The sequence below is a fragment of the Somniosus microcephalus genome, chromosome 23, assembly GCF_052327205.1.
Source record: "Somniosus microcephalus isolate GS21.2 chromosome 23, FLI_Smic_1.0, whole genome shotgun sequence".
NCBI classification, from domain to species: Eukaryota; Metazoa; Chordata; class Chondrichthyes; order Squaliformes; family Somniosidae; genus Somniosus; species Somniosus microcephalus.
This window is the reverse complement of record NC_141009.1, coordinates 10,927,661-10,953,854: the sequence shown is the minus strand read 5'-3', so window position 1 is coordinate 10,953,854 and position 26,194 is coordinate 10,927,661. Positions and strand designations below refer to the sequence as shown.

The window sequence follows — 26,194 nt, the reverse complement described above, 5'->3', positions numbered from 1 at the left end:
TGACTTAGAAATATATCGCCGATCCTTCATCGTCGCTGGGTCAAAATCCTGGAACACCCTCCCTAACAGCACTGTGGGAGTACCTTCACCACACGGACGGCAGCGGTTCAAGAAGGCGGCTCACCACCAGCTTCTCGAGGGCAACTAGGGGTGGGCAATAAATGCTGGCCTTGCCAGCGATGCCCACATCCCATAAAAACAAATTCAACATTTTTTAAAAAAACAGGTGGACCTAAAAGATCCCATAGCACTATTCCGAAGAGGAAGTTCTCGCTGGTGAGCTGGCCAATATTTATCCCTCAACCAACATCACTAAAAACAGATGATCTGGTTATTATCACATTGCTGTTTGTGGGAGCTTGCTGTGCGCAAATTGGCTGGTGCATTTCCTACATTGCAACAGTGACTACACTTCAAAAGTACTTCATTGGCTGTAAACTGCTTTGGGATATCTGGAGGTCATGAAGGGCACGAAATAAAACTGAAGTCTTTCTTTCTCCTACCCTCAGCATTCCCAAGGGAACCTGCCCTCCATGACACCCCGGTTCACTCTTCCATCAGTCCTACCACCTGCTCTCCTTCCCATACAAGCACAGAAGATGCAACGTCTTCCCATTCACCCCCTCCCCACCACTGTCCAGAGTCCCAAACACTCCTCCAACCTAGTACACTGTATTAACTGCTCACGGCACCGTCTCCTGTACAGTGGGGGAAATTAAACATAGATTAGATGATTGCTTTGCTGAACATCTCCATGAATGCACAAAGTTTTGAGAAATAGTGTCATACTTAAACTGTACAATTCAGTGTCAAAAGTAGAGAGAGAACACGAAAGGCAGTCATTTCACACGGCTTTTATTTTTTTTATAAGCACGTTTCAATGTACAAAACTTCCCTCGTCAAATAGCAATTAAACTTGGATTGCCCTCAGGTAGTACTTACTTAGTTATTAGCACGTGGCCTTAAAAAGGGACAGGTCAATTTCAAAATCGCTCCGCTTGGTACCAGAATATATTGAGCATTACCTGGTATAACATTCCTGCTGTTAGATAACCAGCACATCACCCGACCTACCACAGGAAACATACTAGTTTAGGCAGAGATTAGAAATAGTCTTTAAAATAAAATGCAGGAATGGGTAACTTCCTTCTGGGGGGGGGGGGAAAGGAGCGAGAGATCAGCACCCAAGAGAAAAAGAATATTTTAGGTTCAACGCCATCAGAAACTGTCATTCAGATGCTGATCGACCTGCTGTCCTTCTCAATAGTCATGGTTTTCTCTTTATGCCTAATGTAGCCCAGGACATTATTTTATATTTGATTTGCGTACCACCTTCATTTAAACATTATAATTTTGGCACCACAAATGACTGAATGAGGTTTATTATTTTATACAACCATTTGTAAACTAGGTTGTGCTTTAAAAAAAGCATGTACAAATAAAATGCATAATGTTACAGAATCTTAGCATTGCAACTCATAATACACCAGCCTGTGCTTTACCAGCATAAATCATATTTAGTCATAGGCCTAACATTTTATTTGGACTTTTTGTGTGTTAGCTAAGAGAGGGATCTATAATTGATTAAAACACACCACTTTTCAACATGTAGTCCTATCCTTGACCTTGCTGCTACCAGTCCTAACTTCCGCAATTTAATTTATCCTAATCTTTAAAGTGGACAACAACCTAAACCTACCTGCCGTGCAGGATTAAAGGATCTTCACTGGTTACACTAGTCGATATGGATAAGTAATAAGGAGCAAAAAATTTCTACACATAATCCAGCTGTCTTAGCTGACCCAATTCTTCAAATAGTATAATAAGAGTAACTGATTCATCTCATTAGTGTACAAACGTCAAAGACCAGCTGGTGTAAGGAAGCAAAAGGGTAAACTGCAATTTCCAGATTTTCTCTCCTCCTCATGAAGGAGCGACTCATTCTGGGGTACAGTGGTACAGGTACTTGTGGTCTCATCTAACTGATCATTATGTGAGAGTCTTGAATATGTGCCTACCAATGTCCCCTGTAATTTTTTTTGCTGCCGCATGGGTCATGCAAAATACCATGCATGCGTAGTTTTTGCATTGAAAAGCCGGCTGTGCAGGATCTCTGGAGTGCTGCGCAGTTTACAGGGAACATTGGTGCCTACCATAGGCCAAACCCAATCCTGTCCTCGCCTTGTATTTTCCAGCAGGGCTCACTGGATCAGGAAGAATTAACCAGCTGATTTTCCCCCTCACTGGCCCAGGGGCACAAGGATAATCGCAGCTACCCCTGCTGTGATCAGTCAACTCATCACAAACCAAAGGTTAAACATGGGACAGAGCTTCGTCCTTTCATACCGCACCAAGTAACAAAAGGAGATTGAAGAGAGGGATGAGCAAGATAAGCTCACAGGAGAGGAAACTGAAATGGCGGGGATACTGAATAGATACTTTGACTCAGTTTTAACTGAAAAGGAAATGGCACTAGTATAAGACATCGAGAGGGATATAACAACAGTTAAGATAAAAAGAATATGCTAGACAAACTCAAGGATAAAACCTCAGGTACAGACGGATCGCACGCACGGATACTCAAAGAAACTAGGGAGGAAATAGCAGAGGCACTAGTATCCATATATAAAAATTCAATAGAGAGGGTTGGCAGATAGCAAATTTAATCCTTATCTTCAAAAAAAGGGAGACAACAGGACTAATCCAGGGAACTAGATCAGTTAGCTTAGCATTAGTGGTATGAAAGATACTGGAATCTGTGCTAAAAGATGAAATAACAAAAAACCAAGAGACAGCGAATATACTAGTCAGCATGGATTTCTAAAAGGAAGGTCATGTTTTACCAACCTTATTGAATTATTTGAAGCAGTAACAAAAAAAGTGTGTCGATAAGGTCAATGCAGTGGCCGAGGTATACATGGCCTTCCATAAAAGCATTTGATAAGGTGCCACATAAGAGACTTATGACAAAGGTCAGGGCATGTGGAGTCAGCGACTGGTAGCAGAATGGATTGAAAGATGGCTACAAAACAGAAATAGAGGGTAGGAGTCAAGGCAAGTTTCTCAGACTGGCAGAAATTAGGTGGTGTCCCACAGGGATTTGTGCTGGGACCACTGTTGTTAACCATATACATAAATGATTTAGACTCGGGAATTGGCGGTATGGTTTTGAAATTTGTAGATGTTGCCAAATTAAGGGGTACAGTATATTTAAATGTGTGGAGGACTGCACCACAATACAGGAAGGCAAACAGTCTTGCAAAGTGGTCGGATAAATGGCAAAGGAATTTCAATATAGCAAAGTGGGAGGTGTTCCATTTTGGTAAAAAGAATAAGGAGGCCACTTATTAATTGGAAGGCAAGAAACTAAATGGGGTCGTGAAACAAACAGATCTGGGAATGCAGATACATAAAAATGTAGCAACACAAGTTGATACGGTCTCCATACTACAAAAGGATATTGAAGCACTGGAGAAAGTACAGAAAAGATTTACAAGGATGTTATCAGAATTGAGCTGGGTGGGAGGGTATGCTGTGAGGAGGATGTTGTGAAACTCCAGTACGATTTGGACAGGTTGGGTGATTGGGCAGAAACATGGCAAATGCACTATAACGTGGATAAATGTGAGGTTATCCACTTTGGTGGCAAAAACAGGAAGGCAGATTATTATTTGAATGGCAATAGATTGGGAGAAGGGGAAGTGCAACGAGACCTGGGTGTTCTTGTGCACCAGTCGCTGAAGGTAAGCATGCAGGTGCAGCAGGTGGTTAAGAAGGCAAATGGTATGTTGGCCTTCGTAGCAAGAGGGTTCGAGTACAAGAACAAGGATGTCTTGCTGCAGTTGTACAGGGCCTTGGTGAGACCACATCTTGAATATTGTGTGCAGTTTTGGTCGCCTTACCTGAGGAAGGACGTTCTTGCCATGGAAGGAGTGCAGCGAAGATTCACCAGGCTGATACCTGGGATGGCAGGAATGACGTATGAGGAGAGATTGTGTCGATTGGGCTTATACTCACTGGAGTTTAGAAGATTGAGAGGGGATCTCATCGAAACCTATAAAATTCTGTCAGGCCTGGACAGACTAGATGCAGGAAGGATGTTTCTGATGGCCGGGGAGTCCAGAACCAGGGGTCATAGTCTAAGGATAAGGGGTAAGCCATTTAGGACTGAAATGAGGAGGAATTTCTTCACCCAGAGAGTGGGGAACCTGTGGAAGTCTCCGTTACAGAGGGCGGTGGAGGCCAGTTCATTAAATATATTCAAGAAAGAGTTGGATATATTTCTTAAGGCTAAAGGGGTCAAGGGATATGGGGAGAACGCAGGGACAGGGTACTGAATTCTGAATTTGGATGATCAGCCATGATCTCATTGAATGGCGGAGCAGGCTCGAGGGGCCGAATGGCCTACTCCTGCTCCTATCTTCTATGTTTCTATGAGAGGATGCAACTATTAGGAAAAATTGAGCAGGGTGGGGTTCCTTTCTCTGGAAAAGGGAAGACCAAGACCTGATAGACGTCCTTAAAAATTATGAAAAGCTTCGACAGGGTGATGTGGGGAAACTGTTGCCAGAGTCCAGTGCAAGGGGCCATAAATACAAGATAGCCATTCCCAGATCAAAGAAAGAATTTAGGAGGAATTTCTTCAGAGTGGCAAGACTGTGCAGGTCCCATTCCCCGTGTACTTTTCCAATTCCCAGGTACATTCCATGTAATCTGCTGGCTATGGATCAACACACCCAACATGGATACTATTCTGAAGTCACAAAACTACTGCTACTTACACTCTCCCTTTTGTTGTGCAGCATAACAACATTTCTAAAAAGTACCATTAGAAGTGGCTTGTGAACCAAAACCAAATGAAACATGATTTTTCTCCAAAATTGTGTTTTGCACTCCTAAACCATGGTAAGTTTTTAAGCAAGTTCTTTAATTAACTGAGTTATTTAAAATTATCCAGCACAGCAATAAAGATAGGCTGCTGTTACATGAGAGACCAGGAACTAGCCACTCCAGGAACTTGAGCACAATCTAGGGAAGCACCTCAATGCATTAGTGAGGGAGTGCTGCACTGTCGGCGGTGTCATCTTTCGGGTGAGATGTTAAATCATCTGCCCCATCAGGTGGGCGTAAAAGATCCCATGCCACTATTTTGAAGAGCAGAGGCGTTCTGGCCATTATTTATCCCTCGACCAATACCACTAAAACAGATTATCTGGTCATTATCACATTGCTGATTGTTGGACCTTGCTGTGCACAAACTGACTGCCGCGTTTCCCACATTACAACAGAGACTACACTTCAGAAAGTAATTCATTGGCTGCAAAGCACTTTGGGACATTGAGGTTGTGAATGGTGCTATATAAATTCCAAGTTCTTTCTTTCTCTCTTCTTCCTGTAGTGTAATGCATTGGTATGAGTCCCTAGGTTACACTGTCAGCTACACTTACTGCAACTTGTACTGATGATCTCCACAATTCTGCGTTTGAGAGTTTGCACATATACAGAGCTCGACTCCAAAGGAACATCTGCTTTCTCCCAGTATTTAAAAACCCAACCCCACAAAGTGCCCATCTGGTCCAATGGGTTGGCCGAGCAAGTCTTAAAAGTAATGCTGGCGTTGTACTACACCCTTTGTGAAGCCCAAGTAGTGAGAGACAAGCTAGTAGCAGTGATCACACCTCTTGGCTTAGATTGTTCCTGACTCTCAAATTATATTGTCTCCTTTGAACCAATGCACATCAGAAATTGCTTCTCGTTGACCGAAGGGGTGGTATATAATGGCAGCCAAAAAATTTCCAAATCACAGTCAAATCCTTATTCAGTAAAACAGATGGTGGAAATGCTTTACACACCTGTATATTTATACAAATACTGTTTTGTTTTATATATAGGAGCCTCACTCAAATTGTGTGCTGAAGTCATCTTTAAACTACCAGCATTAACCTTCTTGACTGTTGTCATAGCTTAAGTTTCTTAAAAAAAAACACAAAATAAAAAGTTCAGTCTCATGCACGATAGCAAGTCAATGATCAATGTGTATATAATGCGCATAAATACCAATGCTATTTTTGTGAACATCCAGGGTAAACTGGCTCTATAATGTTCAGGTTTCCTGGCCATTAGCATAATTAACTTTCAGGCATAGTAAATCTTTTTGGGTTACATTTACCAGGAAGGATCTGCATTTCAGGATGTGTCGCAGCTTGTACCGTCAAGGTATGGAAGAGTGTCCAGAGCGAGCATGGGTAACCTCTGTACTGGCGCTGGCTGCTCTGGCAGCCGACCCACTCTATACGATTTGTAAGAAACATTCCAGATATCTGGAAGAGAAGGATGCACAAATAAATACCTGAACAGGATAATTGTGCCTTCACTATTTAAGGTAAATCGAAAGACCTTCATCCAAGCATTTGAAGAAAAAAAGAAAACAACCCTGTGTTTTAGTAATTTCTTAGGTTAACACCTGTAAAGTTAACCATCTGGCAATTGGTTTCCCGATAAATAGTTTAAAAAAAATTAATCTCAGAATGTGGGTATTGTTGCCCAGTCATAAATAGGTCAGACCAGGTAGGGATGGCATGTTTCCTTCCTGAAAAGACATTAGTGAACCAGTTGGGTTCATGATAATCTAACAGCTTCACATCACTTTTTACAGTACTGATATCAGCTTTTTATTTCCAGATTATGCACTGCCTCAGTTCCCAGCATTGTGCACTACGCCACTGAAAACAAATGAGCAGCAAGGAGATCTGGGAGCTAAGAGCACATGAATATCACATTTGAACAGTCAGCATCAAATGCTTTTAAGGTGGCAGCAATCCAGAAAGAGAGAGAGAGAGAGAGAGAGAGAGAGAGAGGTGCCGAGGCCGATTATCATGTGGTAAATTGTGATAAAAACAAAATTCACTTAAAATACCAGGAGTATTTTTGTTTGCAAATACAAAAAGATCACAGTAGGAGTGCAGGGAAAAAAAACTTTATTTAAGATAATTAGCCTGACAGGCAGCCAGCAAAATGTTAGAGGGCAGAGATACTTAATGTTTCATCCTTACGAGTTTAAGTAAGGGCTTTAGAAGGGCTAATTTTAGTAGAAAAAAAAACATGCTACTAGCTTGGAAATTCATTAAGGTTACAGTATCCCTGCTCACATTGAATCCCCCAAGAAAAGCTGCTATCAGACTTTTCACTTTGAACAACTAATGGGTCCCTTATTAAAGGCAACAGCCGGACTGCCCCATGACAAGTCTGGTTCCGGTCAGCTGATTTATGGAATTGCACTGACAGTAATTCTAAGAAGTTATCACACTTTCCCCAAATCGAACTGCTTGGGGAAGAAAGGCATATTAGAAGAAAGGCTGGCTGGACACCGCAATTACCTTTTTGCTTGCTCACTTTCTGTACACTAGGTACTGGGAAGCTTCCTTTACACGCTGATGCTGTCATAACCAACTCAAAACAGCACCCAAGAACTTTTTTTTATTTCCACACCAGCTGTCTGTGTGGCTGGAGTGATACCAAAGAAGAGTCTCATGATTCAGTGCAGTCTTATCATTTACATGCTATATACAGTACTATCTATTTTTAAAAGTGGTCCAAAGCTAACAGAACAAAAACAAATGTAAAATTACATAGATTTAAATGGGAGGGGGAATGTAGAAAAGGAAATGGTTTTCAGGGGTCGTGCATTGTAAATCTACTTTGGGGGCTTGCATGCAAAATGAATGAAGATCTCCCTCCACCAAGTGGTGCAAGAGTCAAATGTGAAATTAGTTTGGGCATTCTTGACCCAGGACCTGTTGGTCCTTTGCAAGTCCAACGCAGTCAGCACTGATGCATGCAGCACCAAGACGCACAGAAGTGCCCACTGGACCTCTGTCTGTGACAAATATGACTGTGCATGACCAGTGGAAAATTTCTTTACTACCCCTCCCTCACCCCCAAGTCATCTAAAAAAAAGTATTTTTTTAGTTGAATATCACATGGTTTTGAATGGGAAAAAAATTCCTGTGTACAATGAGATTCATGGGCTAAGCAGAAACCATGAACATAGAGAGCAGTTTGCAAACTATTTTCGGACAATAAAATAGTCTTTTCAGGAGATAGCGTTCCTCTTAAAACCTCAGCTATAAATAAAACAACATAGTCAAAGCAGAAGATAGAATGCAAGTGCATCGTTATAATGTGTGAATAAATATAATAGTCACAGCTCCTCTCGGTCCACTGCAGGAACAAATCCAGTTATCTAAAGAACTTTCTACCATACCTGCAGAATTTTCTTGAGAAGTTGCATGTCAAAAGAAAAATATCCTCCTTTTACTACTAAAGAATGCCAGACAACCTTTTCAGTGAAGAGCGAGACACTTACCCTCATTTTGTTATTTACCAAATCTAGGATTGCATCGTAAGGGATTTTATCTAATGGAAGGCTCACCAACCACTCCTGCAGCGTTTCCAGTAACTTCACTACTGGCTGCGGACCAGGGAACAGCTGTCAAAAAATAAGAAAAATTACTTGTCAGACCAGATCTTCCTATGAGCTAAAGATTAAGGGGTATAGAATTAAGGAGAGGGTAGCAAACTGGATTAAAAACCGGTTAGGAAGGAGGAAGTATAGAATAGGAATGAAGGGCAGTTTCTCAGAATGGATGGAAGGCTGCAGAGGTCCCCCACAGGGTTCGGTTCTTGGATCGTTCTGTTCACATCAATGATTTGGGGGTATATATATGGCTAGAGGGAATGGTGATCAAGTTTGCAGATGACACTGAGGTAGCACCTCAAGCAGATAAGGCTATTAAAAAGGAGCTAATAGAATGTTAGGTTTTGTGGCAAGAGGTTTAGAATATATAAAGTTGAGATGTAATGTTGAATCTATACATAACCTTAGCAAGACCACAGATGAAGTAATGTGTGCAGTTTTGAGCTCCATACTATAGGAAGGATGTTGAGGCGATAGAGGGCACAGCACAGATTCACTAGGATGCTGAAAAGTATAAATACAAAGACAGACTTGAAAAATTGGGGTTGGTTTCTTTAGAACAGAGGAGATGATGGGATTTTTGATTGAGGCATTTAAAAGGGATGGGACAGAGTGGATATAAACAGACTGCTCCCAGTGGTTAAAGATATCTGGAATGAGGGGACAGAGATAGAAGATTAAATACAAGAGATTTAGGACAGACAGGCAGTTGAGAGGCTGTGGCATGCACTACTGGAGTTGTGATTGAAGTAGAGGCCATGTCAACATTTAAGAATGGGTTAGATAATTGGTTCAGGGAAAAGGGAATAAAAAGGGATATGGGGAACCGGATGGGCACATAGGATGAGGTCTATGGCTCGTGTGGATGATAAACAGCAACACCGTCCTGTCGGGCCGAACAGTCCAATTCCATGTTCTAATTTCTATGCAATTCTTAACCCGTGACAATGGTAAACCACAATCCCACATTAAAAATCAGAGTTTAGCTACAACAGGTATTGCTAGTTATGGAGAAATGCAAATAGTGTAAATACAAGCAGGTAATTAATTTTAACTGTACTCGCAAAGAAAGCAATCCTCAAATAAGTCTTGAAGCTCATAGCAAGCTTTCGCCCGTACCCCCACCTCCACTCCCCCCCCCCCCCCCCCCAAAACCCACCTCAACAGTAGGAGGTTCCTCGGATAGAATCCCAAACTTAATCAGCCAATATTGTGTTGATCAATACCCGGACCAAGAGCCAGACAAATATCTCATTAGAAACAAGGCCGAGGGTTATGAAGGTAACTGATGAAGAATGCAGTTTGATGGTTCCTGAGCTATCGAGACTGCAGAAAGATCAGCAAGGAAGTCAACGAGTCAAGAATGAATAATGTAGGATTTAATATTAAATAATTTTCCTGGTCACTTCCTTTATTTTTGAGGAAACAGTGAAAGCCTTTGCTCAGGAGATTAAACGATGGAGCTGAATGTACATGGGCTCTGGAAGGAGTGGGGCTGATGGATCAATGACGTTTACTCATTCAATGCATTATGTTCTGAAATACATTAAAAAAATCAAGTTTACCCCTCACTGTCCTATTCCTCTCCAGAAACAGGACAAAATCTACCTTGAGCTTTCTAAATACCAATAACAGATGCTATGATTCATTATTCTATTAGATTTCCTTCTGTCACTGAGGCACATCTGCCAATTGTGGTAGCCAGTTTGTACTTCGAGATTAACAAATGACATTTCAATTCAAAAGAGAGCCTCGCAAGCAATATAGTATATTTGATTTGTGATCTTTTAAAAAGAATGGCATGCAATACCTTATTTGTGCCAATACCAGGAACCATAATCCAGGTTCAGCATTTAAATCCGTATGTGAATTAAGCAGAGCTGCTCTACGTGTACTACTGAGCAAAGCAGCAGTCACAGTTCACGAAAATAAAAAAGTGTTGTACACCTTCATTGCGGATATCAAGGGCTGTGTCCACAAAGCAGGGGCAGTGGGGGGTTGCGGGCAGGCGGTTAGAGCAGCATTCATTTCCTACATTACAACAGTGACTACACTTCAAAAGTACTTAATTGGCTATAAAGCACTTGTAGGATGTCTTGTTGTTGTGAAAGACGCTATATAAATACAAGTTTTCCACTGATCAAGTATGCAAGTGGGGGAGGTTCCCCTCCTACCCCTTAGACTGAAGAATGTGTACCCAAAGAGATGACACTGGGAGAAAAATCAACAGAAAGGGATCAAAACCATCTACAATTCCTTTTTGAAAGAACCCATGTGGGACAGCCTCTCCAGAGAAGTTCTGGGAGGGAGGGAGGGGAGTTTACTGCATTCACTGCACTTAAGTGCATGCAAAACCCAACATAATCTATATTGTAATGAACAAACAATAGAATTAATACCTTCAAATCTCTAAGCAATAAATCAAGAATGCTGGAAACAAACTAGGTTTCCAAATATTGAGCAACACAATTTGAAAAATTGTTGCAGGCCAGCATTCTTTGCAATTTCATTTGACGATTTAAACCCGACATAATCTTGAAGGGTCTGGCATTATGGAAAAATATCCGTCTGAAAAACTCTAATCCCTGCTGTCAGTTAGAGGATCAAATCTGTAGATGTCGCATTTTCCTTGAAGAAAGTGGAGTGTTAATCTGGCCATCACATTATCTCAGCCAACTGATGTCATTTAGTTGAAGGGCTATTAGGGAATAAAGGGGGATTGCATTTATAAAGCTTCAAAATAAAAAAAACACGGAGAAAGAATTTTACTCAGTTGGCATTCTTCAATCCAGCAAATTATTCAGTCACATCAAATAGAAAAACAAATCTGAACAGCACATAACCCGATAAATTATCAAGCAGCAAAAGAATAATCCCTTTGAGTGCCACTTTCTTCAGCGTATAGCTAGGATTTTTCTTGCAGGGTTGAGTGCTTGAGGGCACTTAGGGATATTCCCAAGAGAACTGCCAAGCTGCTGAAAAATGTGCCACCTAGAGCAAAGACTTCTTCTAAACACAATATATTAAACATGCGGAGAGCTTGCTTGTACAACTGATGAACAAAATTATCCGTTTAAATTTGCTGACTTTTAGCAACTTGCATATATACGTATTGCCTTTAACATCGCAAAACGTCCCAAGGTGCTTCATAGGAGCGTTCTAAAACAAAATTCGACACCGAGCCACATAAGGAGATATTGGGGCAGATGACCAAAAGCTTGGTCAGAGAGGTAGGTTTTAAGGAGCATAAGGAGGAAAAAGAGAGGTAGAAAGACGGAGAGGTTTAGGGAGGGAAATCCAGAGCTTAGGGCCTTGGTGGCTGAAGACATGGTCACCAATAGTTGAGCATTAAAATTGGGGATGCTCAAAAGACCAGAATTAGATGAGCGCAGACATCTCATAGGTTGTGCGGATGGAGAAGATTACAGAGATAGGAAGGGGCGAGGCCCTGGAGGGATTTGAAAACAAAGTTGAAAATTTTAAAATTGAGGTGTTGCTTAACCGGGAGCCAATGGAGGTCAGCGAGCACTGGGGTGATGAGTGAACCCAACTTTTAACTAACAACCTGGGTCTGGTCTGGTCAGGCCATGCATTAGCACGCCAATTCACTGCACTAGAGGGATAGCATGTGGGTTCACAGCAGTGAGTCCCTGTATGACCGAATCCCTAAACTTACCTGTGTTACTGTGGTGGGAGTGCTGAACACAGGGCAGGTGTGGGAGGGAGGATCATCTCTGAGCCACTCATGCACAGCTGGAAAGTGAAAGTTCCAGAGCAGCAGTGGTGGAGCAGCCTACCTGGTCCCTCACCTACAGTTGGTGCTTCAAAGAGCTCTGGTCCCTCACCTACAGTTGGTGCTTCAAAGAGCTCGGGTCCCTCACCTACAGTTGGTGCTTCAAAGAGCTCGGGTCCCTCACCTACAGTTGGTGCTTCAAAGAGCTCGGGTCCCTCACCTACAGTTGGTGCTTCAAAGAGCTCTGGTCCCTCACCTACAGTTGGTGCTTCAAAGAGCTTGTATTTATGTAGCACCTCCGAACATCCCAAAGCACTTTACAGCCAATTAAGTACTTTCTTTTGAAGTGTAGTCATTGTTGTAATGTAGGAAACACAGCAACCAATTTGTGCACAGCAAGCTCCCACAAACACCAACGTGATAACGACCAGATAATCTGTTTTAGTGATGTTGATTAGGTGGTTGTCGAGGAAAGAGAAGCAATCGGGAGGAATTGGACAGAAGCTTAACATGAAAATTAAAAACAGAAGTGCCAATTTAACAATACTAAACTGACTGGACCAGTGAAACACCAGAATTGAGCTCACTTGCCCTCGCTGGGGCGAGTCTCGATTGTGGATCCTTACACTATAGACAGAACGTAAGCAACCTCTACAATCCACCCTCCCTGTCCACCCTCCCTGTACAATCTCCACGCTGAAACGGCAATCTGTTACAAGACCTCAGCCAGCACGTTCACTACTTTAAACCCTTAACCAATTTTCACCACTGACATGAATCACAGCTACTATTGTCAAAACTGTGCTGGAGCTCATTTCAATATTGGTGGTTTGGTGTCCATTACAGGGAACAGGTTACAGGTGAGCCATTATTGGAGCTGTTTAATATTGTCTTTTTGCACACATTTGGTGCACACTTCAAAAAGATACTGAAGTGACAATTGCCACTCATCCAAATATGTACTTTTAAAATGTTTCATCCCTGAAAAAAAATGAATACCTAAACTGTGCCTTTTACCATCTGCATACTAATAAGAATTTAAACACAAATTAAAAGAAAACAAGCTCAAATAATCACAAATTTGGGAAGGCTTATATTCTTTCAAATTTAACTTTATAATATCCAGTGATTGGAATATCCAACTACAATTTATATGTAGTCTATTCCACCCCACACTATTCTCCTCTACAGGGATTACTCATTGCTACTTAGCCTCCTTCAACCAGAGGCCTGCACAAAGATCAGCGATGCTCCACAATCTGCCAGCAGGAAGCGTGCTAACACCACCAGACAACGACGTCAGTAAATCCCAACCATCAAACACAAGGTTCAACGCCGCAGGATCACAAGCAGCGCCATCTGGTGGCCTGACAGAATGCTCACAATTTTCACCAAGTGGATTTAACAGGCCAGACAGTTAAGAGTTCCATCTGCTTTGCAAGACATGGGGTCAAACCTAGCAAATCTGCAGTTTTAAGTCTGTCTGTGTTGACAGCATGAGATAATTAATGCCGCCCTCCTCCTCCTCTTAAAATGATTGTATGTGACCTAGATCTGACTGGATTAAAAACATTAAAAATCAGTTATGCTTTTTAATCCATCCTGTATATATACACACACACACCACACATTTGCAAACTTCATGGTAAATACAAGATATAATTTAGCAGTCGAACATCTACAGTCAAACCAGCTTTTAGTGTAAACTTGATAGAATTGGTTAAATAGGTAAATCTTTGCAATTACAACTTTTAACTCTTTTTGCGAGGCAGTGCGATTAACAGCTTATACAAAGCTAAAATGAACATTGAAACAAGTAGTTTTTGAAATTTTGGTAAATAAAGGCAGTGGTGCGGCGACTCAGGAAACTAAACTGAGTACACTATTCCCGGTTTACCGCCACATCACTGCCGAGAGGTGCCGAGTCGAGAACTTGCGGATTCTCAAGGCGGCAAGAAAAACGATGAGTGCTGTAGGACACAGACTTCATGCTTGCGATCCCTCAAATATTGCGCTACTGATCTTGACTGTTTGGTGCTGGGAAATTCCTCCCTGGTGGCCAAGTTCTTTCCTTCAGAGAAGGGAAAATCTGAAGGCTGGTCGCAGGCACTCTCATGGACTTCAAACAAAAAAATTTAACTCCTGTTGTAGCAGCATTGCTGGGGACAAAAAAGAACAGGTAGAGGTCGCACCTCTCCAGAACCTCGCCCCACTTGGCACCCTGATGCAGCATCACGTGGGCAGGACTAGCAGCAGAAGAAGCAGATACCTCAAACAGGCGTATACTGCATTAAAATATTAATTTGGTGGCATATTAGCCTGGCACACCATGCAGAATGTTAGATATAAAATAACGTGGTATAAGCATAGAGGCTGTCTAGGCCGTGGTAAGAAAAAGGAAGTCATGGGAAGGACACAGTGATATTAAGGTAAGTGCACATCAGCCATTCCTTAATACATTTTATTTTTGCCCGTGTGCCAATGGCCGTGCATTTATTTCCCCCCCCCAGCACCAGTACTGCCACCAATGCTCCACTTCTGAAAGGAAACCGGGACAGCAGGCCCAATGGCACCAGTAAAATACGTAAATGCCTGACTAACTAATGTTGGATGCTTTCACTGAAGCACCTCAAACCAAGCACGCCTTTCTTTCAGTTACATTGCTCCAAAACAACGTTCTCTTTAAGCTGCATGGCCGCACAGCGCTCCAGGTGTCCTGCGCAGCCTGAGAGCCGGTTTCTAAATTGAAAAAAACGTGCATGCGCAGGCTTTTGAATGGGCCGCACAGCAATGCAGCCCAAATTAAATTACAGGGACCATTGCTCCAAAGTAGGCGAATAAGGTGAGTAAGAGTCAGCATGGCCCGAATGGCTGCATCTACAAAGATGTCACCAACCATTTCTGCACTCTGGTACACCTACTCGGCAGTAACTATGACAACCGTTTTCTTAGGGTCTGGGTCAGCCCAGAGCCAGATGCAGAGTTGTGCCAGCTGCTGCAAGGACACCTCCAGCTACCATGCAGCACAGGGCCGAGACATCCAGCAACAGCTGTTGTGAGCGCCTTGGCTCAGTGGCAGCACTTTTGCCTCTGGGTCAGAAGTTTTGATACCAACCTATGGGGTTGATGCTATGAAGTGGCACAGAGGGCATTTTCTTGTTCCCGCTAGTGTACGCCTGACACCTGTCTGATTCTATATCCAAAATGAGGTGATGAGCTGACCACAGAAAATTGGGCGCGCACAGTATTCAAGTCTGTCTGAACCTACCACCAGCCGTTGTGACGCAACACCAAAAGCAGATCTAGACTAAAAAAATCTCCTGGAGAGCAGGTCAAGAGTATCTTGATTAAATAAGTGCTGAACCATATTTAAAGCCATGTTGACCCAGATTATTCGCCATCACCCTATCCCACTGTTACTGTCGTGATATAGTTTGATCTCTCCCAATAACTGTCTCACAAAGGATTTCTGACAAATCCAGCCCTTTGTTCAAACACCCATGTAAATTACAGTATAATCACCGGCATGGACCAGTTGGGCTGAATGACCTCATTGTGGGCTGTACATTCTATGGAACCACATCAACTGCAATCCAATATTTAAAATGGGGTAAATTTTCAGTTTTGATTTGTTCAACAATTAGCATTTCTGCCCACTCAGTACCTGAATTCCCCATGCCAGCCTTTTTTTTTGGTAAGGGGCTTAAAAAAAAAGCCTTTAGAAATAATTTTGATCCAGTATCCTTAAAAGCAAATGGAATTGGTATTGATATTTATCACATTCATTTAATTACATTACTGTGATGTGACCTAGTACTCCTTTTATTAAAATTCAGCCCGGAAAAGGGAAAATCAATTTCAAATAAAGTAAAGCATTAGTACAACAGGATTTCCCAGCTTCTGGACTAGTAAATAAATATGGCCTTTTGCATTTGTGTTATTTTGTGAAAACTCCATGATTTTTTAATGATGTACTACCCAGTGTCACAGTTTGAATGATTATCCAGAATGTTTCAAACAAAAACTGTTTGCAATGTTTAACTGTTTACCTGTCAATCATCCACTAGAAACAATATCACACACATACTCGCCCATGGCTGTTCCACATTCCCGATCCAGATTATTCTGCTTACAATTCCTGAACTGTCTGAAATAACCATTTTTAAAATGTCTAATTGTCTAACCCTATACAGAAGATACACTGAGGAAATAAGGGGCTAAAGCATTGCAGCCTGATCAGGGAAGGTGCATTTCAGCTCCCAACAACTGAACTATAATTTTCAGCAGAACTGAATTCAATGAAATGTAGTTATTTAAGCTATCAATGAATACAAGAGAGAACCCAGCTACATTATTAGCTGTGGCTCAGTGGTAGCTTTCTTGCCTCCGAGTTGGAAGGTTATGGGTTCGAGTCCCACTCCAGCAACTGGAACACAAAATCTAGGCTGAAGCTTCAATGCAACCAACATCACTAAAACACAGATTACAATATCTGGTCATTATCACATTGCTGTTTGCTTGTTGTGCTGTGTTTCCTACATTACAACAGTGACAACACTTCAAAAGTACTTCACTGGCTGTAAAGTACTTGGGATGTCTTGGGTTGTGAAACTAATAAATGGAAGTTCTTTCCTTTCCCAAAACCACGACAGTCGTAACACCATTTCAGAGGGGCTTCAACGGTGCCCGACAGGAATGTAATTTTCTATCCTGGGTTAAGTAGTCTCTTGAAAACTATACGGTTGTCAAACAGTCAAAAACACACCTTTGATAGGACTGTAACAAAGTCCTTCAGGGTAGTCAGTTCTGGCCCCTCCAGTATCTTGTGACTAGCAAGTTCCACTCGTAGCAAATAGTGCAAACCAGACTCCAGGTCAGCCATATACACCTTACCCCTGAAAACAAATGGAGGCTTAGAAACAAGCACATTTCAAATAACTGTTCATTATTTTCTGAGTTTACACATTTATTTTTGGAACAGCAAGGTTGGAAGCAGAAGCTCTTTAATTATTTGTTTGTGGAGGAGGGAGAAAGTTATTTCTAAATTTAAAAATATTGAAGATATAATAGGATTTGTCCATATTGCACAGTGACAGTTTAATTAAACGTCACAACAGAAAAACATAACAGGTTATAATGCCGATGCAGGAAGCAGTGAATCTATAGTCATTTAAGTTTCCTGCAGTTTCTTCAAGATGGCAACTTATGAGTAACATTTCAATGTTCCCTGGTCTTATGATGACATGTAACCAATGGATCAGTTTTGCACATTTTATACTCCCTCTTCCCCCAAAAAATTAAGATTTAAGCACAGCAATCTGGAAAAACTTTACTTTGTGAATTCTGTGTATATCAGAGATGTAGCATAAACTGTAAAGCATCCAAGTGGGGTAGGGAGTCCATAACAGGACTTCAGTTTTTCAAGCTATGTTGTAAAGAGAAATATTTCAGAATGGAGTACAACTAAGAACTGATCCAGAAATAAAAATCTGCACAGCCGTAGGCAAAGAATCACAGAAAATTAGAATACAAACCCATCTGAAGAAACCCAACTTTGTATGCAGTATAAAAGTAGCAATAAATTTAGTCTTTATTAAGTGGCCTTTATTTCCACTATTTTTATTATTGGCATGTGCATTGCAAAAACAGTTTCTGTTTTCTATGCAAATTTAGCATTCCTGCCCAACACTGAATTAATCAGAATTCACCTATGCATGAAATTGAACAGAATCACAAATATTGTTACTAAAATCAATTACTCGTGCTAGTTATTTTTGTTCTACTAAACCCAAATCACATTTTCATAATTTCACCGGAACTACCGCAGTCGAGTATTGCCCAGTTATTTGCTGTCTTAGTCGAACACACAGTGCACTACCCTGCCTCACCAACAGATAGCAGAGCTGCACTCCTACATACATCTCACTCGTCTATGCAACATGCGATTTACAGGTTGTGGCAGATTTTTCACCATATAATAGTCAGGACAAGAGTTGAACTGTAAACTCATTTTAGGAAACAAGTTGGTTGGAATGCAAAGCTACTGATGCTTCTATTCAGATCCTATAGCTACCAGAGATGATCACCTTTTAGTAATGATTTCTGTGGAGAGGAGACCTCCAGTTCATCTCAGGTAAGATTCCTTAGCCTTCTTTTTTTAAAAAAGAGACGGCAGAGTATTTTTTGTTGGTTTCCTTATAGAGGAGATTGCTACCCTTTAGGTGCATAATTTCTAGCTTCAAAACCAGGTGTAAAGTTGCTATACAAGAAAGAAAGACAGACTTGCATTTATATAGCGCTTTTCACGACCACCATACGTCCCAAAGCACTTTACAGCCAATGAAGTACATTTTGAAGTGCAGTCACTGTTGTAATGTATAAAACACGCCTTCAAAAAAAAAGTTTCCTGACATGACTATGTGAGCCTCATTTCCACATTGGACATTGCCGCGTTTCCTACACTACAATAGTGCCTACACTTCAATAGTACATCACGGGCTGTAAAGTGCTTTGGTACGTCCTGAAGTTGTGAAAGGCGCTATATAAAAAGTCTATATTTCCACTGCCATAGTCAACCTTTTTAAAAAAAGAAACAAGATCTGATAAGGTGGGGGAGGAGGGAGAGCAGAACACAGATATTCTCTTGTACTGGTTTACATTAAAATTTAAATTAGATTCACCCATTTTCTGCTCAACAACCTCAGTAAAAGAATGGACCAGCAGCAGTGAAGTTGTAGCAGAAGGCTTTTCTTGCTGAAGATGTATTTTGAAAGCTATATTTATAATCTCCTCTTCTAAATGATTCATTAGCTGTGAAGCACCATGGTGCATTGAGGACATGAAAGGTAGCACACAAGTATAAGTTCCTTCTTTAATGACATCTGGGTGGCAAGATGAGCAACAGAATTCTCAATGTCTACGACCACTCTCAACATCAACCAACAGGACAGGACATTTGCTGCTGGCCTCACTGAAGTGAACAAGTGGACGATACCAACATGCCATGCTGTGAATTGATGACATTCCCATCAGGCAGATCAAAGGTTACTCACGATAAGAACAAGAACATAAATAGGAGGAGTAGGCCATACGGCCCCTCGAGCCTGCTCCACCATTCAAGATCAAGGCTGATCTTGTACCTCAACTCCACTTTCTCGCCCTATCCCTTGGTGCCCAAAAATCCAGTCTTGAATCTACTCAACGTTGGAGCATCCACAGCCCTCTGGGGTTAGAGATTTCCAAAGATTCACACTCACAACCCGATTATCTGCTTCTAAAGGCACCAAGTTTTGGAAAGAAAGACATACCGATCAAAATCCTTCCATGGCTTTACGAGACCGCTTATCTCTTCCTTCTGCCTCACAGGTAAAGTGTTTCGAGAAGACAGTCTCTTTGTTACCCCCGACAGTGACTTTAAATAGGAAGAAAAGAATGATCGTAGAGGCTTTTGCCTGTTTTAGAAAAACAGAAAATGTTATTATGTCAAGTAACCAAGACATATAGTTAGTATATTCATATTAAAATCAGTCTAAGACCATCAATAAAGCCCCCAGGTAGGCAAGGAAATTTACAGCCAATATGCCTAAAGGTGGCAATTGAATTAAAAAAAATTTTTTTTTTACTGAATTACATTAGTTTTCTTGTATGTGGCATGAAGACCCATATAAGCATCAGATCAATTGACAAATTGTACATCGAGATGGTTTAGAATCTAATAAAATACATTCATATAAAAACCAGACATTAGGATTGCCTGGATATACAACTTGCATTAGATTAGAGCTCAGCATGTAAGGAATAGGACTTAGGTTAAAATCTATTGGATGTTTTTGCAAACACTTAGTTTAAACATATGTTCATAAAAAGCCATCTACATACAAGTGCGCATGTAGTCACCAGCCCAATAAAAGGCAATGTAGGGAATTTGGATGAAGCCCGATGAATCATTTCTGCAAAATAAAGAATCACAACCATTTAGAATGATAGGCAGCTTTGGAAGGCAAGAAAGGTAACAAAATGGAGGAGCTTAGGGAGAGTGTTACAAAATGTGGAGGCAAGACACCTGAAGGCTCTGCCTCTGAAGGGGGAATGGGAAGGAGGTTGAGGGAATGCAAAGGCGGCCTGATTCAGAAGAGCAGAGGCCAAGTGCTGGCATATTGGCATGGCTAGGCTGTAGAGAGATTTGTAAGCAAACATAAGGATATTGAATTCAACAAGTTGGGAAGAGCAGTAGTGACAGGACTGAGAGAGTGCAGGCTAGGATGAGGTTTAGATGAGTTGGAGTTTAAGTAGGGTGGAGCTCAAGTAGGGTGGAGCTCGAGGTTAGCAAGGAACGTATTGAAGAAAATCAAGGCTGGAGATGGTAAAGACATGAATAAGGTTTTCAGCAGCACTGGGGGGAAGAAGCAAGGACAGAGGTGGTTCATGTTACGGAGGTGGAAATGGGAAAACGTGGTCATAGATAGGATATGGGATCTGAAGCTGAGTTCAGCGTCTAACAGGACACTCGGGTTACACACCATTAGGTTGAGTCTAAGCAAGCAGCCACAGAAGGAAAAGAATCAGAGGCAATGCTGTAGAGCTTTTAGTGGGTTCTAATCAGGATGGTTTTGATTTATTCAATGTTGAGTTGGAGAAAGTTCTGGGCCCACCCGCACTGGAAGTTGGTTGACAATCCTCAAACTGATTTAACAAAAAGGATCGTTGCAGCCAACATACATTCAAATCAAAGTGCCAGAGATAACAGGCTAGTCAGTTAGGCCTTTGTGATGATCATTGCTCGATAATCAACTCACATTCTCTCAACTGTCAGAGTCCGTCACCACCAATTTCTAAAAGGCAGGCCATTTTTGACCAATGATAAACTTGTAAAAGACCTTATAGACTGCAGTTGGAGGATTGTGCAGAGTTTTAGCCACCCCATTATAGTGTAAGAAAGGGTTAAGCTGCTCGAAAGCGTGGCGATAGCATGGTGAGCTGCTATTGTATAGAGAACAGCGAGTCAGCAAACCGTATCAAACCTCAGTTACAATGCTAGGAAGATAGGACATGATCTGGAATCCGATTGCTGCAGGCATGTATGCATAGTAGAGTGATCGAAAACAAGGGATGTATGGTACGTGTGTAGTTCTGTTTTTTGGTGTGTAAAGGACAGCGCTCAGGCTGTTTAATGTAGAAGAATGCCGAGGTGAGAGGCGAAACATCCAGAAGGAGGGGAACAGACCTATCGTATAGCATCAAGAGGCACACTTCTAGTCAGGATGGAACAGGTGATATACTTTCTGGTTGGTTCTGTAAACCATCGCTCATGTAAAAAACTTAACACATTACAGTACAAGTCTTAAATAAAATATCATTGTATCCAATTGGAGTTGAATTCCCTACAATAGAAAGGATAAATTCACAAGGAAGTTACCAGGGTTAAGGGTTTATAGTTAGCAACAGAGACCTAGGGCTATTTTCACTGGAGCGGAGAGGGTTAATGAGGGGGCATGACTTGATCATCTCAATGATTTGTAGGAGATGGTTAGAAAAGTCTTTATGCAGGGGGTGGAACCCTGCCACAAGCTGTCGTTGAAGCAGGAAAAAATGTGCTCATTCTTTTAAAAGGAAATTAGATGGTTGCATTAAAAAAAATTAAGGAGCTCGCAGGAGAGTGAAAATAGATGAGGTGGCTCATGAGAAAAATGCTGGTGCATACTGTAATATTGTATGATCACAAGGATATATTAAACCAGGTTATTTTAAGATCAGATTAACAAAGTTAAATTGCTTTCATTGCAGCACTCAATTTACTGCAAAAACATATACTGTAGGTCAAGAACACATCAAAAAATGGATTACCAAGCTATTTCAGTTTCTTTAAAAAAGCTTATGAATTATAACAGTAAGCTGGTGCCAGACAGAGGCAGTCCACATTCATTAGACAAGAGTCATGCAAGATAATGTGCTTTTATTAACCTGAAATGGGCAACAAATGTTGGGCTGCATGTTCCATTAAACTCAGTGATTCTGAAGCATTAATCCTTAAAGCTACAGTCAGCATTTATTTTCTGAAGTGCATGGCAAGCTGCCTTATGCAGCGTCACAAGAGTTACAATAGCTAGGGGCAAGAGTTGTTGCACTAGCAGGATGACTGACGCCTGCTTATTCAGTAGGCTAAAGGTTAAAAGCACCAGCAACAGACTCTATTGCACTAACCATGGTGTTTCTGTTCATTCAGCAGAGCAAAAAAGAAAAAATAATTTCTACAACACCATTAGTTATAGGACAGTGTCATTGCATCAGGGCTCATGCAATCCCAACACAGAAGGACGATAATTCACTACTATATTAAGATCACAAAGGTTTCTCTGTGCTTAAAATGTTTTCATACTGGTCATTGAGCTATCGGGATTATACATAAATGCATACATACGAGTTCAGAGCCCATACAACCCACCCCTCAAAAAAGAAAATGGAATCTGTCAATTTTACAGCTCCCAGTTCTATTAATGCTAAAAATTACATTGCACATTACATTAGACTGCATTATTTTGGGAGGGAATCAGGCCACTCAATTCAAGGAACGAAGTGTGCAACTTTACTTAGGGCAAGTAACTAATCCCACAAACTGAAAACAGGAAATGCTTCACAAAAGGGTAAAAGTATTCTTATGCTTTTATTCATCCATTTAGTTTCAAAATGAAGAGTCAGTGCACATTTAGAACGGAGGTAAATCAAGAAAAGAAAATCCAATATTCTCCAACTCATTTCAAATATTCCAGGATTAAAAACCAACATATCCAAACCTACAAGCACTTAAAATAAATTTCACCAAACATCAGAATTAAAACTATTCAGCACAGCAGGTACGGTTATTAGCCAGAGCTATTTTAGAAAAAAAGTTAATCTCTCTCTCATCTAACTGGGCGCAATTCCTTCAAATACTACCAACTCTTAAGGCACCAAAAAAAGGCTAAATCATGATCCCATTGTTAAGATGCTGATGCAATCTCTTGATTAGCATTCTACAGTATTCAACATACATACAGGTATAAAATGCTTTGAAATGTTTCAAAGATGTGATATATAAATCCAAGTATTTTTCTTTCTTGCTCATATATATATATATATATAATTTTCCTCCTGTAGTTTTGCACACAGTTACACATTACTCGCTGTTTCTGACAAGCAAACTGTTGCAAGGAAAAGCACAAAGTCAGACATCAGCGTGACATATGTGCAGGAAGTGCCTCCAGTTACTGTCCAGGCTTAAAAGTACTTTCCTGGCAGCACTCCAAGCAGCAAATTTAAAACACCCAATATTGGATGTGGAGGCTCTGCAGTCTGCGATTTGCTTTGAAGGAAAGCAAGATTTTAGAAAATGGCTGTGCCCAAAAGGTCTTCAATACCCGCTCTTGGGAGCCACTTCATCAAAGTACAGGCGCAGGTTTTGATTTTGGTCCATTATAACAATTCGATTTATTTCTCTGTATAATTCTGCACGGCAAGCAAGATTAAATATGCATGAAGATTAGCATCAATTTAGGAATATTACAAATATTTTAAAAGTACAGCAGTTGTTTTGGTTTTAAGTGTACTCCAGTCCACAACTTAACTGCAGGTTGTTTTAAGTTGGATTCGTTTGGTCATTTTGGCCCGGGTACTGGTAAATATGAAGCTACAAAACAGAACAGAACTGCTCACAATAAAGAATTAACTGGCACTAAGTTGGCAGTATAACTTAGAGATGCAAGTTTTTGGAATGAAATAGAAGATACTCAAACAGTATCGAGTAGGGATGTCCAACCTTTTGAAGCAGAGGGCCAGACACATACCAAAACCAGTGAGTGAGCCACATTTGATTATGACGCCCTATACATAAAAAATGCAAGACCCCTCTCCCTATACATACATAAAGCAAGACCTCAGTGAGAACTCATACACAGAGACCCCCCTATAGACAAAAAGTGAGACCCCGATTCACAAATGGTCTTCTGTTTCTGACTCAAATCATTTGTATTGTGGTTTACAGAACTGCTGTTGCTCTTCATTAGTTACTAAATGAAGAATATAAACACTGGAATCTACATGTTAAAATTTACAGGATTCTTTGTTGGCCCTGCTGAGTCAAAGCGAAGTCAAGCAAGCCAGTGCTGCACCAAATTCTCAGAATAAAAGGTCTTCCTACAAGAACTCAAATTAAATACCATCTGAGTGGGAATAATCAGAATCCAATGTACAAGTTGCTTCCCTATATTTAGAAGGCCCAAAACTAGGGTTGCGAAGGGGTGGAAAGTTTCCGGTAAATTTCCAGAAAATTTCCACGGGACGTTTAGCTTGGGAATTTTTCCCCAAAAAAGCACATGCTAGCATAATATTGTTTTTTTTTTGTATTTCTTTCATTTTTTTCCCCACAGGTCCTCTCTTAAAATTACTAACAGAGATGGAATCTTAATTATTAAGGAATTTCTTAATCAATATATGTTTATCTTCTTACTTGGCTTGTTTTAATAATTACAAGTGTTGTGTGTGACTGTGAACAAATGTGTCCTGATTGGTTGGATGGTTGGATGAGTGATTAGCTCCCTCTATTGGTGATGTAGCGTCGTGCGTGCACAGGTCATGCTTCCATCACATGGAGCATCAGGAAAAATTTACTCACCCTGTTGCAATCGTGCTGATCAACCGCAGTTCGGCAGAGACGAATGCCCTTTATTTCTCTGCATAGAACAATTCCACATTTACCATCGGATGTGTGGAAGCATTTTACCCCAGGCATTAAAGATGGAAAGACTGCGTACATATACAAACACTGTACAAAGCCATATGTAAAGAATGCCACAAAGATGCAGCAGCATTTATCCAAGTGCAACAACTTCACTCAAAGCTCACAGCAGTCAGCCCAGAGTTCCTCTGCTTCCATTCAAGAAGATGATGGTTCTCATTCAGCATCAGGCTCCTTATCATCAGCAACTCCTGGCCCACTTGGAAGGTTCTTTGATACAATGGATAACCATAGCCAGAAGAATGCAGATGAGTGCCTTGCTTGAGCTGTATATGCGATAGGCTCACCGCCAATGTGTACTGGAAGAGATTTTTCAATGTTATTCGCCCTGCATACTGTCCTCCCACCAGACATGCTTTGTCTACTTATTTGCTGGAGGCTGAGTATAACAGAGTCCAAGGAAAGCTCAAAGAAATGATAGAGATCGCAGACTGTGTTGCAGTTATCTCAGATGGGTGGTCAAATGTACGAGGGGAGGGCATCACAAACTACATCATCTCCACTCCTCTCCCAGTGTTCTTCAAGAGCACAGACACGAAGGATAACAGACACATAGGCACATACATTGCTGATGAGCTGAAAGCGGTCATCAATGATCTTGAATCACAAAAGGTCTTTGCAGTAGTTACTGACAATGCTGCGAATATGAAGGCTGCTTGGGCTCAAGTAGAGGAGGCCTACCCTCATATTATATCTATTGGGTGCGCAGCTCATGGGCTCAACCTACTCAAGGGCATCATGGGTTTGAGAACCATGGAAACACTGTACAAGAGAGCCAAGCAAGTTGTTACGTATGTCAAGGGAAAACAGGTAGTTGCAGCAACCTACAACTCCAAGCAAACGACAAAGAACAAGAACACCATACTGATGCTGCCCAGCAATGCTAGATGGGGTAGCGTTGTCATAATGTACAACAGCCTTCTGGAGGGTAAGGAGTCGCTGCAAGAAATGGCAATATCCCAGTCTGGGGATATGGAAACCACCATTAAGAAAATACTGCTAGATGATGTGTTTTAAAAGAACAAATCAGCATTGCCCTACCCACATCCCTGCTGCTCAAAGCAGAGGAGAAGGCAATTGTTCAATTCATACAGACGTGTCAAGAATTTTGTGTCAAGCCGATTCATGCTGCAGCATACATGCTGGTCCCAAAGCATGTTGGGAGATCAATACTTTCTGGAGAACAGATCAATAGCAGTGTGATTTCTACCCTCTC

General features: G+C 41.2%; 1 protein-coding gene across 1 annotated transcript in view; it reads right to left on the bottom strand.

Annotated features, from left to right (window-relative positions):
- LOC147101644 (sulfhydryl oxidase 2-like) overlaps positions 1 to 26,194 on the bottom strand; it is a 95,402-nt gene that overhangs the window by 22,317 nt on the left and 46,891 nt on the right. The window contains 4 exon segments of the mRNA XM_085965374.1: positions 6,170 to 6,320; positions 8,366 to 8,488; positions 16,975 to 17,104; positions 19,517 to 19,660. Coding sequence (XP_085821500.1) covers positions 6,170 to 6,320; positions 8,366 to 8,488; positions 16,975 to 17,104; positions 19,517 to 19,660 — 548 coding nt within the window.